General features: G+C 35.3%; 1 protein-coding gene across 1 annotated transcript in view; it reads left to right on the forward strand.

Moving 5' to 3' along the window:
- The first annotated feature begins 1,494 nt into the window (after positions 1-1,494).
- ILA (putative protein kinase regulator ILITHYIA) overlaps positions 1,495-15,370 on the forward strand; it is a 60,570-nt gene continuing 46,694 nt past the window's right edge. The window contains exons 1-12 of the mRNA XM_039035178.2: positions 1,495-1,774; positions 8,539-8,915; positions 9,012-9,143; positions 9,261-9,642; positions 9,925-10,071; positions 10,251-10,435; positions 10,542-10,668; positions 13,630-13,703; positions 13,812-13,888; positions 13,984-14,020; positions 14,103-14,269; positions 14,488-14,671. Of these exons, the coding sequence (XP_038891106.1) occupies positions 1,660-1,774; positions 8,539-8,915; positions 9,012-9,143; positions 9,261-9,642; positions 9,925-10,071; positions 10,251-10,435; positions 10,542-10,668; positions 13,630-13,703; positions 13,812-13,888; positions 13,984-14,020; positions 14,103-14,269; positions 14,488-14,671 (2,004 nt within the window). The 5' untranslated portion in view covers positions 1,495-1,659. The remainder of the gene's footprint in view (positions 1,775-8,538; positions 8,916-9,011; positions 9,144-9,260; positions 9,643-9,924; positions 10,072-10,250; positions 10,436-10,541; positions 10,669-13,629; positions 13,704-13,811; positions 13,889-13,983; positions 14,021-14,102; positions 14,270-14,487; positions 14,672-15,370) is intronic.

The raw sequence follows: 15,370 nt of genomic DNA on the forward strand, positions 1-15,370 counted from the left end.
TATGGAAAATGTGTTCTCTGGTACTTATTCTATATTGAATTATTGGAATCGAATGAGCAAATATGAAGAGATTTGAAGATAATTTGATGAAAAAAGCCTCAGGAAGGGAAAAATAGTCCTTAGGCACGAAAGAGGTCAAAACGAGCTAAAAGTGACCTAAAACCGATGCTAGAGGAGACAAAAACCCAAGAAGCTACATAGCAGATAATGAATAGAGTTCAATCATGTAAAATTTTTTACAAAATAGTTAGTTAGATTAATTTTCTCCATAAACTCAAGGATATTTTTTTATGGACAAAAATAAGTTTAAAAGGCATCTTAAGGTTGCGTGTGTTTTGAAGTGATGCATAGATGACCTAACCTACTAAATATTGAAAAATGGTTCAAGAACAACTTCTAAGATCTTGTAAAGATTGAAGAACAACTTTTAAACAAGTGTGGTTCGACAATTGTTGATTGTACTTGTTACAAGTGGTTTGACTGCCTCCAACCTTAACCACTATTGATTGTACTTGCTACAAGAGTTCCACTAGGTCTTTAAAATTAGAGGGCCAGACTCAAATTCCCATACAGATGAAGGAGTAGCTTGAAGGGAACTATTCATATTTAAAATAGTTGTTGTACTAAACTGTTGTTAAAGATAGGGTCCCTTCTAATCAATAGTCAAATCAAACCAAACAACAATGTCTATCTCCAGTAAAAAAAAAAAAAAAAAAAAACCAAGGGGCTGCAAACTATCCCAAACATGAATGATAGTCCACCAACACCAAACACAAAGAATTAAAGTAACGATCGATACTCCAATCGTGTAAACTATAAGTATCTACCTAGACAACCCACAAGGGATCAAGATAGGAAACAACAACTTCACGACAACAACAACATTTCAAGAAACAAGATGACAGATTCCAAAACCATCATCATAACACAGAGAACATACATCAGCTAAACAAATTTATCCTCATCAACACTGTCTAGCTTCCCTCTCCAAAGATAGGAGCCAAGTAAGCGATGTAAGTCTTGAACAACTTTTGTCGTCAGAACAAACATGTTAGCTCAATATACTTGAAAACTCTGTAGAACAGATTGAATAAAGCTGTAATTGACCTATATAAGACAAAGTCCTAGTGGACATACTCCTCGGATGGATAGTAGTCTACCCATAATAAGAGACAGACTAAGACAACAATCAAAACGAGAGGCCAAAAGGAACTCTATAAATGAAGGATAGAGATTTTCGATTTCCTAATACTAAAGATGATCAAACTAGCAATTACAACGATAGTTTTTTTTTTCTCCACGCATTGATTGTGAGAATACTAGTACATTTCTGTAGCATTTTTAAATACTACAAAGTATTTATCTTTACATACCACATGGCAAACACGTAGAAACAAAATTGGAGAACTATTGAGGCATAGACGAAAAAATAAGAAGACATTCACTTATGCTAAATTCAAAGTTAAAAAGGTAAATAATTTGTATTTAAAGAATGAGTGTCCATCCATTCTTCTTGTAGTTCCTAAAACCCTAAAACTAAGGTTGAAACCTCTGCAAAGCTCTTCTTATATGCAGCAGCGTCAGGCTCTTCGTCTCACCATTTTCAACTTACGTATTTGAGGCCGCGAATTCCCAATCGGAAGATATTCGTTTCTACCAATGGCGGATTCATTGGACCTTCTCAACTCAATTTCTGGGTTGGTGTCCACTCCATCCACCAAGAAACGGATCCAGATCTTCCGAAGCCAAATCCCTGCCATTTTCGAGAATTCTGGTTAGCTTGGTTTTTCTTCAGTCATTGTTTATATTATTCTTTTTTGGTTTTTTCCCTTTTGGGACATCGATGCTTGTGTGTAATTCAATCATTGTCAACATCTTGTTGGATTTTGGTTATGGGTTTCACACTCTCTCTTCTTATGGATTACGAGCATTGCCCTATGTTTTAGCGTTCATGTTGTGGTATTTCTCTAGGAATTTTGTTTTTCATGTGATTTTAAGTTTCTTTTGCTGGGTTTATCTTTATTCTATAAGTGTATATGTCTATATATTTTTGTTAAAAAGCCATGCTTTATGTAATCGTGTATTTACGTTGCACTATACTCCACATTCCACCACCTCTATTAGTACTTAATTTAGTATTTTTCATGGTTAAATACATTTTACATTTTGTGAATTATCGAGGGAGCAAAAACACATTCGAAGTGACAGCTATTCGAAGTGACAGCTCTTCTTGATGTAATAGGATAAGGTAAAATGGAGTATCTTGGTCAAATTTTTAATTGATTAGGATTAGGATTAGTTTTCTTAATTAGTAAAGATTAGGATTAGGATTAGGATTAGTTTTCTTAATTAATTAGAATTAGAATTAGCATTATTTTCTTAGTTAATTAGGACTATGATCATTTTCTTTGTTAATTAGGATTATGATTAGTTTCCTACTTAAGTGGCTCCATTCTCCTAAGTAGAAAATACTGTCACGATATTGAGGCATCGTGGACCGCCTGAGCTGTAGAGAGGTTAAAAGGGTTCATGTTATAATTTGTAAGAGTGAGGAGTTGGGAATTATGCTTGGAGTTTGGACCATCAGAAGTTGAAAGCATGGTAAAATGAAGTCTCTTTAATGAATTGATAGGTGTAGTATATTTAATGGGTTAAGAAGCACAAACACGAATAATGTGATACAGGTATGATAATTTCTATAAATGATGTAGAAGACGAAGTCTCTTTAATGAATTGATAATTTCTATATTTTCATTAGGAGTTGTGGCTGTGGTTGGTTGGCGGTGATGAGGTTGAGGAGTGGTGTTTGGGCGTGAATGGTAGGGGAATGAAGAAGTAGAAGATGAATTGAGGGAACTGTGAATTGCAAATTGAAAATCATAGAGCTTAGTTGAGAATGAGATAGTATCTGATTATCAATTCAGAATTTATAGGTTTTTTCTTTTAATCCTATGATCCTATCCTTTTTTTTTCTATTACTTTTAGTTGATTTTGTCTTGGGCTGCCAAGTTTAAGGGTCTTTAAAACAAATAAGCTAGTGGGATAAAGGGTGGCTGCGGTTGGGCTTAAATTTTCAAAAAAAAAATTATTGCAACATGTTCCCTTCGCGTTTGGAAGGGGGCAAACATATCCAATAAAAATTAAGCAACATGTTCCCTTCGCGTTTGGAAGGGGGCAAACATATCTAATAAAAATTCAGATATTTTAATTCATGTATTTGCCACATATCCGGACAAATTTGTATCAGATACCAATTCTAAGCATAGTTTGAAGTATTTTTTTTTTTAAGGGTTTCTTCATCACAATTGTTGTAGGACCGATTCTTGAATTTTTCTCGAACGTGTTTTGATCTTTTTTGGTCGTTCTTCATAGCACAAATGATCATTTCTGTCCCAAAATGCATTAAAACTTCTCTAAAATGTCATTCTTGGATGACTCTCCAAATTTCTTCTCAATTTTCTTGAATTTAAAGGGTTCCTCCTAGTTAGGTGTGTGTTGTTCGGCAACGAGCACAAGTCATAAAGCTCCCTCTTGCAATCAGTATCGCCAAGAGTTTCTCGGACTTCCACCGGCAGCAGTTAGCTTGGCTCAGACGGATGCTTTGATACCAAATTGATGTAGCGTAAATACTAAAAGGGGAGAAATCTCCAAGAACCAACAAAGTCTTTATTATGAATGAGAAGATATCAAATACAAGGGGGGAGACTCTATTTATAGTGAATTACAAATGTCCTCAGGTGTCCTAAAAAGATAACTAAAAGAGGTTGAAAACTAATTTGGTAATTGAAATGTAATTAATGATTAACCAAGATTAACTTGATTTTATCAAAGTATCCCAAACCTATTACATCACCTTCCATAAGAAAAAAGACTTGAAGGGGATCTAGGGTTTTGGGCATAATGATTGACGATAGAAAAACGACTAGGGTGTTGGGGGTAGGTGGTCAAAGATGTTTGTAGCTGTCGGTGGAGGCTACGGTGGAATGCAGAGCAATGCCCACTGAAAGAATGAAGAAAAGAGGAAGATGATGACCTAAAAGAAGGTAAAAACCATCAATTGATGACAAGGATCGACGGCCAAGGGTGGTGGCGGTAGGTGACCAGAGGCTTCTGTGACTGATGATGGTGGTCGGAGGCTGGACTGAGAAATGATGATGGTCCAGTGTTAGAAGGAAGGCAGCTATTTTTTTCCCCTCCTCAGGGATAGGTTTTCTCAAGGAGAGAAAAATCGATTCCTATCCTCCTCCCTTGAAGTATATGTTGTTCATAGATGACAGCCTATCAAATATGAAGAGGAAATCAATAAACAAGTACAAAATTCCTCTACAGTATCAAAATTAATCTTTGAGTGTTTGCAGATAACAAGGGCTTCTTTTTTAGAAAAATAATGAAAAGAGGAACCTCTGAGAAATCTTGGCTTCACCTCATTTGTACCCATTGTAGTTATAAAAGATGAAAAATTCAGAAGAGTCCTCGACTGCTTATTTTCTTCTTTTGGCTTTTTTTGTGGGAAAGTATCACCAATAGAAGACATGATCGAACAGTAATACCATCATGATTAACAAAAACATCAAAGTATATCATATTAAGAAACAGATAACAAACAACTACATCATTCAACTCATCTTCATTTGACACAATAAAATTTCCATCTTCCACAACCTTTTTTATCCTACTTAAAAATCCACTGAATTTGAGAAGTCTTTGAACGATGAAATCACCATGAAGTAAAATACTTAACTTGAAGTGTCAACCGAAACTATATAATCAAATCTAAGAGAAACTTCTATTATTACCGCCCTTAACAACAATTTTTGCTGGAATGAAGCCACAAATGTTCTTCTCAACTTCAAATAGGGCAACGAAACAATCAATGAAATTAAGGGTTTGATAAGTAATGCTGACCAGACCACCTAAATTTTGCCTTATAGTTTCCAGTATTCCAAAGGCAAGTTTTTAATTGCTATCCAACCTCCATAACTTTTAGTAAACTCCAGACGAGAGTGATTCTTATTAGATTAATGCTCAAGTTTCAAATGAAGGTCATTGAAAAGCCTCCAATTACCATCGAAAATTAATTCTAAAAAATCTTCATCAATCTTCACTCAGCCTCGATTAAAGGATTAGTCGAATCTTTGGACTGAAGATAATCCTTTAAGGAATTTTGAACTTCCTTCCAAGAGTAGTGTGCAAGCAACCGAGATACCACCAAATGGAGTTAAATTTTCAGGTCCACTACTTCCTTTTCTTTTCAAAATGGATATACCACCAAAATGGAGTTAAATTTCAATTCCACCACTTCCTTACCCAAAAAAAGAAACCTTAGTGTAGTGAACTTTGGTTGTTAGGTTTGACGAGTTATGATTCTAGAAATAACTTGAATTATGCTTGATCACTACCACATAACTTCTTGAAAATTTCTTGTGAGTAATCAATCCATCTTGAGAATTTCCTACTACCATTTGCTGAAGAGAAATTTCGTACTATGATTGTATCTTATTCTCAAAAGTTGGAAATCATTTACCATTTCCCAGAAGACCATCAATCCTTTTTTTATCAATCTCAATCCAACGTGGAACTTGCACAATATTTCTTCCCCTTGAGAAAGGCATAACAGAACATTTCAAAATGTCAACCAAAATATGATATGAATTTAGATAAACAGATTACCTCGAAATCATCCTTAATTTCTTACAAAAGAATGGATGAACTGGATTTTGCAGTAATTCAACCATGGCACATTTAAACCAATGGAGTAGAGGAACTGAAAGTGAAAACGTGATGATTACTTCCTGTTTTCCACCCCAAATATTGAAGAAAATATTCCGAACGCATCAACTTTCTCATATCTATGGAGGCAAAAGATTTTGAAATGAACGTGTGGAGAAGAGAGGCAAAAAAAGAGTGAAAAAGCTGAAAAATCCAACTTTAGGGGTTTTTAGCAATGGAACTGACGAGGAGCATTCCACATTTAAGAGACAGAGGTGGTAATTTGAGGTTGGACGAAGGAAGTCAAGTGCTTGGAGAGGAGAGGGAAAAAGTCAGGGAGCTTCTTGAAGAGACTTTCCTTTGTATTTCAACCCTAAATCATGAATCAACCTCCATAGGCTCAAATGATTGGGTCGCAGATGAGTGGTGGACAAGCCGTTGAAAATGGGCATGATGAAGAAGGCTAACGAGCGACAATGGACGCAAACCAAATGTTCGACAAACAGGAGGGTGGAGAGAGGCTAAGGGTCGATGATTGATGGAGGCTAATGGTTGGGGAGAGTTGAAATTTTTAGGGAGAGGGGATTTCCTTTAACTATTTATCGAAAATTTAATGTTAAAAGTTAAAGTCATTGAACTTCCAAACTTATGTCTAATATGTTGTTGAACTTTAAAAATGTTAAGTAGGTCATGAACTTTCAATGTTGTATCTAATAGGTCTTAGCAACATATTCAACACAACTTTAAAACCAACAAATCTATTCTATAGGGCAGTAGACTAATAGGGTCCTATTCCACATTTTTTTATCGTTCTTTTCAAGGAAAGAGGTTGTTTTTGTGGTAGACTAGGGTTTGGTTCATTTTGTGGGGTCTTTGCTGTGAGAGAAACAATAGAATCTTTCGGGGGCAATAGATGTATTTTATCGAAGTTTCATCCCTTGTTAGGTTTTATGTTTATCTAGACGTCGGTGATTAAATCTTTTCGTGATTTCTTGTTAGGTCCTTTTTTCTGGGATTGGAGCCCCTTTTTGTAAATTGGTCGTTTGGGGCTTTTTTGTGGGCTTCTCTATTTTTGTATCCTTTGTATTCTTTCAAATTTTTTTTCAATAAATGTTCAGTTTCTAAGAGCATTAGTCTATTTTCATTCTCTTAATGAAAAGTTTTATATCTTTCTTTTAAAAAAAGTTCAGTTTCTTTTTTTTTTTTTTTTAAAAGAAATCTTTCATTAATTTCATGAAAAGAGACTAGTCCTCAAAATACAAGGAAACAAAATATTCAAAAGAAGTCATGAGACAAACAAAAATACAAGAGTAATGCTCAGTTTCTCACTTAAAAAAGGATTGAATTTTGTGTCTAATAAACCTTCAATTTTCAATTTTGTGTCCAATAAATTCATTAATTAAAAAAATTTTCAAATGTGTTAAAGGGCCTATTAGACATGAACCTCAAGGACTTATATGTTTAGAGACTTATTATACATTTCTTTAAAAGTTTAGGAACCTATTACTCTCAAGAGTTGGGACCTATTTGACACAAACTTGAAAGTTCAAGAATGAAATTGTAGTTTGACCTTTCTTTTTAGAAGAAACTCCTATGCTGCTGAAGGTGTTCCACATTTTAGATGGCTTCTTTCCGGTTACATTGGAAAGCTCTTTTTTGTTTTTGTTTTTGTTTAAGTTGTAGCATTTGGATTAGATAGTGACATTTTATTTTTATCCTTTTTGGAATTCTGTTGTTGTTTTTCCCATCTCGGAATGGTTGTCTATGTAACTTTAATTAGTACATTTAATTATTATTATTATTTTTGGGTGAGAAAAGATATTTGATTGATGTGATGAAATATAAAAAGTCAAATAGACAGACAAACAATCTAAAACCAAAACAACTAGATTATCACTAATCCTACTACATCATATGAGCTGAAAGTTATAATAATGGTTGTTTGAATGGAGAAAGTTTGCAATGTTTCTCACGGGGAAATGTTTAGATGGAATTAGAAGATTTTTTTTTATCTCTCGTGGCTAGGTTAAGAGGGTATGTTAGCGAGGTGGAGTGTCTATGTTCGATGTGATTTGGAGGATTTAGATACCTAAGAAAGTCAGGTTCTTTATTTGGCAAGTCTTGCTTGGTCATGTAAACACTTTCGATAGTTAGGAGAAGAACTTCGCTTGTGGGACCCTTTTGCTGTATCCTTTGTCGGAAGGTGGAGGAAGATCTGGATCATCTCCTTTGGGACTGCCAGTATGTGAGGACTATATGGAGTTTCTTTTTGCAGGAGTTTGATTTGAGCATTGCTGGTTAGATAGACGTTTGTATGATGATCGAGGAGTTCCTCCTCCATCTGTCTTTACGGAGAAAAACTGTTTTTTGTGGCTTGTTGGGGTGTGTGCGGTTGTTTGGGATGTTTGGGGGGAGAGGAATGATAGAATGTTTAGAGTGAGGGACATGGAACTTTGTGAGGTGTGGTCTTTGGTGAGATTTCATGTGTCCCTTTGGGTTTTGGTTTTGAAGCTATTTTGTAACTATTCTATAGGAAACATTTTACTTAGTTGGAACCCCTTTAGGTGGGGTTTTTTTTGGTGGGTGTGTTTTTGATGATCACTCCTGTATTCTTTAATTTTTTCTCAATGAAAGCTGTTCTATTTTCGGAATTATATGGACATATTACTTATGGAATATGTACGACACCAGCTATGTTTTAGATCCAGATGTTTTTCCCTTGTCAGTTGCTCTGGTTTTTTGCAAACAGGATTTTGTTTTGATTGATTTCTTTTAGCAACCTCTCATGTTTAGGCTGATCTGAATATCAACACTCTTTTAACTATGCAGAGGCATATGAGGAATTCGCTTTGCAGTTGGTTGACATAATATTTAGTACACTATTTATTTATGACGATCGTGGATCAAGGGAAGCTGTGGATAATGTAATTATAAAAGCTTTAGATGAGATAACATTCATGAAAAGTTTTGCAGCAGCCCTTGTACAGTCCATGGAAAAGCAGTCAAAGTTTCACACATGTGTAGGGTGCTATAGACTTCTCAAGTGGTCATGTCTTCTTCTTGTTTATAGTCAGTTTTCCACCATTTCAAAGAATGCCTTTTCTAGATTAGCATCAGCTCAAGCGAATTTAATCCACATTCTTATGGAGGGGTCTTTCCGAGAGCGAAGGGCTTGCAAGCAAACATTTTTTAATTTATTATCTCAGGTTTACTCTGTGTACCCTTTTTCATAAATAATGAGACGCTACATGTTATTAACTCAATTTTGATTATTTTTGCAAATTTTTGTTCTACTTGTGCAGTCAGCAGACATTTGCAGAATGTACATTGACGAACTAAATGATGCACGCATACCATACAAAGACGCTCCGGAGTTATTGACTCTGTTATTGGAGTTTTCAAATACTCTGCCTCCCTTATTTGAAAAATTCAAGGTCAGTAGTTAATTTTTTTTTTGAATTTGCACAATGTTGGAGATCTTCTTATTGTTAAGTTTGATTTGATCATGTTCTCACTTAGCATCTTTGATTGTGTGTGTGTGTGTTGTACAGCCAACATTTCTTGATCTCTATGTCAAGTCAGTTTTAAATGCCAGGGAAAAGCCTACGAAGAATCTTAGTGAAGCGTTTCGTCCTCTTTTTGGACATATGTTACATGATGATCTCCAGAGTGTTGTGGTGCCGTCTTCTGTCAAAATGCTTAAACGCAACCCTGAGATTGTGTTGGATTCAGTGTCATTCTGTTTGCAATCGGTCACCCTTGATTTAAGTAAGTATGCAATAGAAATTCTTTCAGTGGTATCACCACAGGCTCGACACACAGATGAAAATAGAAGGATTGGAGCATTGGCTATCGTTAGATGTTTGACTGGGAAATCAAGTAATCCTGATACTCTGGAAGCAATGTTCAATAATATTAAAGCTGTTATTGGAGGTTTGCCTTTATGTTTTTTATTATGTTTATATTTTTAATTGGTTGAGCTAATGAACCTTATGTTGTTTATGTATTTCCTTTAGGAGATCATTAATACACTTAGTTTCTTGTACAAAAAAAGTGATTGGTGCTTCGCTGCTTCTTTTTGCTATTTTATACACCCCATTGGACCAAGTTGTTTGTTTTGATGCCTGTTAACCAAGGGTGATATGTTCTGAATTTTAAGGTATTGGTGATTATTCTTCTGCCTAACTTCTGGGCTATGTGGTTCCATTCTTGCAGGCTCAGAAGGAAGACTGGCATTCCCTTACCAGCGGATTGGTATGTTCAACATGGTGCAAGAGTTGGCTCATGCTCCAGAAGGAAAAAGTATTTGCAGTCTTTCACAATTAATATGCAGCTTTCTTTTGTCATGTTATAGGAGTGAAGGTAACAGTCTATCTATTGTTGGTCCTGATAATTGTTTTAAAGTCGGCATAAGTTACTTTCTCTTGGGTTATTTTCAACGGCTCTATCAAATCCCCAAGTTAAGTTTATGTTGTTTAAATGGTTTCATCTTCCTTTTTGATCTCCACATTGACGCTAATTATTTATTGTACTAATTGTAGGGAATGAAGAGGTAAAACTTGCAATTTTGTCCGCTCTAGCTGCTTGGGCTGCAAGATCTTCTGATTCCATTCAACCAGAGCTTCTTTCACTTTTTGCATCTGGCCTCAAGGAGAAGGAAACATTAAGGAGGGGACACCTTCGTTGTCTACGTGTTATCTCTAAAAATCCTGATGTGATTGCAAGGGTTAGAATGCTGAATTTTGTGGATTTTCTTCCCTCCCTCCATTTGGTTTTAAGTTTCATCATATTGAATTCATATAATTTTGTTTCTTGTGAAAAATCAATTGCAGATATCAGGTCTTTTGGTGCCTCTTATCCAACTTGTGAAAACTGGTTTTACAAAAGCAGTGCAGCGGTTGGATGGAATATATGCTTTGCTTTTAGTTGGAAAGATTATGGCTGTCGATATTAAAGCAGGTGTTTATCACAATTAATCATGTTTTCTATTATATATGAGATTTGAATCATCATGTTTGCCAGATTATACAAAACACCCTCTTTTTACTTGTCAGCTTTCATTTTTTTTTTTTATAAACAAGAATCAAACTTTCCATTGATAAATGAAAAAAAATACTTTCTTTCGTACTTGTCAGCTTTCATTTAATATTGATTATCATGTGTTTGGGGTTTTTAATATGTACGTGTGATAGTGTAAGTCAGTGTTAATCTTTCTGCATATCTTACTTTTTAGGGGTTATGTTTTCACCTGTAAAGCTAAGGCTTTCTGGTGTTTTGTGATCTCTGCTATGAGTTGAGAATTTTTGTTGGATTTGGTGGTTTTCGTTCAAGAGACAATTTATTATGATATGGGATGTATTTGGTTGTATTTGCTTTTCTTTTATGGCTTTGTCCAGTTAACTTCATAGATTATTGTTTTAAATGATAAAACTGTTGGAAATATTTTCAAATAAAGTAAAATGTCACTGTTTATCAGTGATAGACAGTGATAGACACTTATAGATATATATTAGTGTCTCTAATAAATGTCTATTAGTGATAAACAATGACATTTTGCTATATTTGTAAATAAGTTGACTCATTTTCCTACATTTGAAACAACCCTAGCTTCATTGTATGTTCGTTATTTTGCTTATTTTGTTTATTTGTATATAGAACATTAGACTATTTTCATTTCATTGATGAAAAGCCTTGTTTCCTTTTCAAAAAAAAAAAAAAAAATGTTAGAATTTTTGTCTGGAGGGAATATGAGAACTTTTTATTCTAGGAATAGCATTTTTTTTCCTTTTTTTTCATAAGAAACTTTCCAACACAATTTCATTGATAGTATGAAATTACAAAAAGGCAAGAGATGCAATGAAGATTGTGGATGTATTTTTAGTTAGCAATAAGAGATTTATGCTAAGACTAGACATGTTCATCTAGCACTTGCCGTTGAACTTGTTTTCTGCTTTCTAGATGAAAACTCTCTTTATGGGTGTTCTTTTTCTTTTTCTTTTTCTTTTTTAGAATCAACAACTTTCATCTAGAAATTCTTATAGAAAAACTTCCATTGAGAAAAAAATGAAAGAATCCAAGGGCATAGAGCATAATAAGCCCACGTAACATTTTCTCTAAAGAAAGGGATTCCAATTAAGTAAGATGTTACCTAGAGAATAATTACAAAAAAGCTTCGATACCAAAGCCCCTCATTAAAGGCCAAACCTCACTAGGGTCCCTATCTATGCCTCTGAACACTAATGTTTCTTTCTCCCCAAATATCCCACAGCACAACACATATCCTAACAGACCACAAAAAATTGACTTTCTCCTTGAAAGGGGGATGAGAAGGAACTCCCCGATTGTCACACTAATTTCCCTCTGCCCGGCTATCTGAACATCAAACTCCTATAGGAAGCAACTCCACACAGACCTCACAATTCCAAAGAAGGTGATCCAGGTCTTCCTCCGCCTTCTCGCACAAAATACACCAGAAAGGACCCATTAACGAGGTCATCTTCCTAGCAAGTCTATCCAAAATGTTCATATGACCTAGCAAAACTTGACAAGTAAAGAACTTGAATTTCTTTGAAATCTTAATCCTCCAGACCACATAAAAGACCAACTCACTTACAAGGGCAAGGTCCACCATCAACCTAAAGAAAGACTTGCAACTCCTTCCAAAGGGTCAGAGCTCCAGACACAAACATTCCTTCTCCCTACCTTAAAACTGCACTCTTCCAACAGAGAAAGAAGAGAGACAATCTCCGTCGTTTCCATATTAGATAAATGATGACGAAACTCGAAAGAAAAGGTCAGAGCTTCTTGACCAGACCAACAAATGGAGATCAGATGATTTCTTAAGGAAGACAGGTGGTAAGGATGAGGAAACACAGAGCAGGGAGGTCTATCCCTTACCCATTGATCTTCTCAGAACATATCCCTACCATCCCCATAATGGAACAGACCAAAAGGGAAAAAGAGGGAAGCTCAAGCGATATCTTTCCAAGGATTTCGGTGTGTGCCTTCCTTAGCTGCCCAATCAAAGGGATGGGTGCCATGCTTACTCTCAATGATCCAATGCCATAAAGATTCAGGTTCAAGGAAAGATGCCAAAGCCACTTAGCCAACAGAGCTTTGTTACGGAACGCCCAACAGCCTCCCAGCTAACGAGATGAGAACCCTTCCCCTCATCCACCCCTTCCCAAAAGAAAGTCTTTCATATACTTCTCGAGGCTCTTGCAAATCAGACTAGGAGCACGAAACAAAGAGAAGTAACAGATGGGGATACCGCTCAACATTGGTCTGATCAGAGTAAGTTTATTAGCTTTGGAGAAAAAAGCCTTTCTTCCACAAGGCCAACCTTTTGCAAGTCATTTAAAAAATGGGGTTCCAAAAAGACATTGCCTCAGGTTTCCACCTAGAGGAAGGCCAAGGTAGGAAGAGGGATAGAAACCAACCTCGCAATCAATCACCTCTGCTCATCTCTTAAGCTTATCCTGGTTACAATTATCATTGCCAAAGTAGATCAACATCGTATCATCAACAAACTAAAGATGAGACAAGGCTACTTCTTTCGAACCAACCTTAAAAGGCTTAAACAATCTTGCAACCAATCTTTTTTCTCTTTTTTAATTGCTGCTGACTGAGGTTCTTTTGTTATCTCCTTTGCTCTTTGGTGCCTTTTATGTTTTCCCCTTTCTTATTATTTTTTTAATGAAATTATCCTTTCTTATTTTGTTTGCATACTTTAGTTGCAAAGGGTGTTTTTTCTTATTCAAAAAATCCCCCGAAGATTTATTTCTTTTCATTATATCAATAAGAAGTTTTTTTGTTTTTAAAAAAAGTTGTTTCTTGTTCAGAAAAGTTATCCCAAAAATCTCTGATGTCCTCTGTTGGGCTTATTGCTAAATTTATAGTAATAATATCCTATGTTTTCAGAGGAGATTGTTAGCAAGGAAAAGATCTGGTCTTTGGTATCTCAAAATGAACCTTCAATCGTACCAGTTTCAATGGTAGCTTTTTGGAACCCTGTTTTTGCTGCCCATTTAAGTCTCTGTAAGTTAATTAGCAAAAGACAACTTACTATTTATGTGGGCAATTTTTTCTATTGCTGTGCACAGGCGTCCAAACTGTCAATTGAAGATTGCGTTGCATGTCTTGATCTTCTTGAGGTGCTTCTTGTGGAACACTCACGCAGGTCATATTCTGATTAGCGATATCATCAACAATTCTTGAATTGATTGAAATAATAATACTAATTTCCACAGCTGCTCTGTGTTTTTTTTTTTGTAGAGTGGTAGACACCTTTTCAGTCAAATTGCTCTCGCAGGTGACTTCTTTACAAAATAAATTATCATTTCAGTCTTCCAACAATATAAGTTTTTGGCCACTGAGTAGTTAAACTCTTGCAGCCATTATTGTTCTTTTTGTGCCATCCAAGTTGGGAAGTTCGAAGTTTCGCTTGCAGTGCTATTGGAAAGCTTGTTACTGGTGCTCCAGAGCTGAGTGAAGCTCTTTTACTTGAATTTGCAAATTTCCTTTCTTTAGTAGGAGAGAAACTTCATTTTTCAAAGATAAGGTCGGTCTATTATTTACAGTTTTATGAGTGATTTGATTAATGGATGCAGTCATATGATAGTTGATACTGTTTCTGCAATCTATTGTAATTACTGGTCAAAACATTTTGTAATTATTTTCTTCCATCATAATCAATTATTGTGGTCCAGTTAGTACTTTTTGTTCCTAATTTTTTTCCCCGATTTTTATACTGAGGTGATGCAATCTTTTTGTCTGCAGTGACATAGAGTATTCATTGGACTCTCAAATTCCACACCTTCTATCTACCGAGGTTCTGGTTAAGTCATTGTTCGTGATCTCAAGAGCGGCCACAACTACTACTTCTAGGGATTCTTTCTTAATAATGTTATGCTCACATCATCCGAGCTTAGTCGGCACTGTAAAACGAGATAATATTTGGAAGGTAATTTTATTTTGGAAATACTTGCATGCATCCTATGCCTAGGCTGCACCCATTATTTACAACCCAGCTCAATAGTCTAACCACAATTTTCCACGTGGCAAACTCTTTTTTCTTTTTCTTTTCTTTTTCTTTTCTTTTTTTTTTTAACATATTTTTTTTAGTTTTTTCTGCTATGTGGTTGGAGTGAGCTGCAAAAGAAATGGGTGCAACAAGGATGCGCCTAAGTATCGCTCTTTAATTTTTTTTTGGTTTCAACATTCACACGGTAATATTGTTAGTGTTCATACTTAGCGAATGATAAATGTCAAATGAAAAGTTTGTGTTACATAATTGGATAATTTTTTTTTTTTTTTTTTTTTTTTTTTTGTTTTCTTAATAAGAAACAAAATAACTCTCCTCGATCCCTTCCAATTTTCATTCCTTAATTGAGGTGTGTGGTTTACAGATAGAAATCAAACCTTAGTCACCACAAATTAAGACTTAATTGAGGATTTGGGTGGATGCTATAGTATTGGGCATTGTTTCTCTTTTCATCACTCTCAGGGGTTTTCGTTAGCTCGTTTAAGGCCTACAGTTTCCAGTTTGGTTGGGCTCTTTAGAAGTTTTTCCCTCAGTTGTTTTGTCCACTGGTGGTGTTTGTTTACTTTGAGGATTTTTGCATTCGAAGAACCATTTGAATCTTTCAAGATTAGTTGCTCT

The sequence above is a fragment of the Benincasa hispida genome, chromosome 6 (genome assembly GCF_027475165.1).
Source record: "Benincasa hispida cultivar pf3 chromosome 6, pf3_genome.v1.1, whole genome shotgun sequence".
In the NCBI taxonomy this organism is placed as follows: Eukaryota; Viridiplantae; Streptophyta; class Magnoliopsida; order Cucurbitales; family Cucurbitaceae; genus Benincasa; species Benincasa hispida.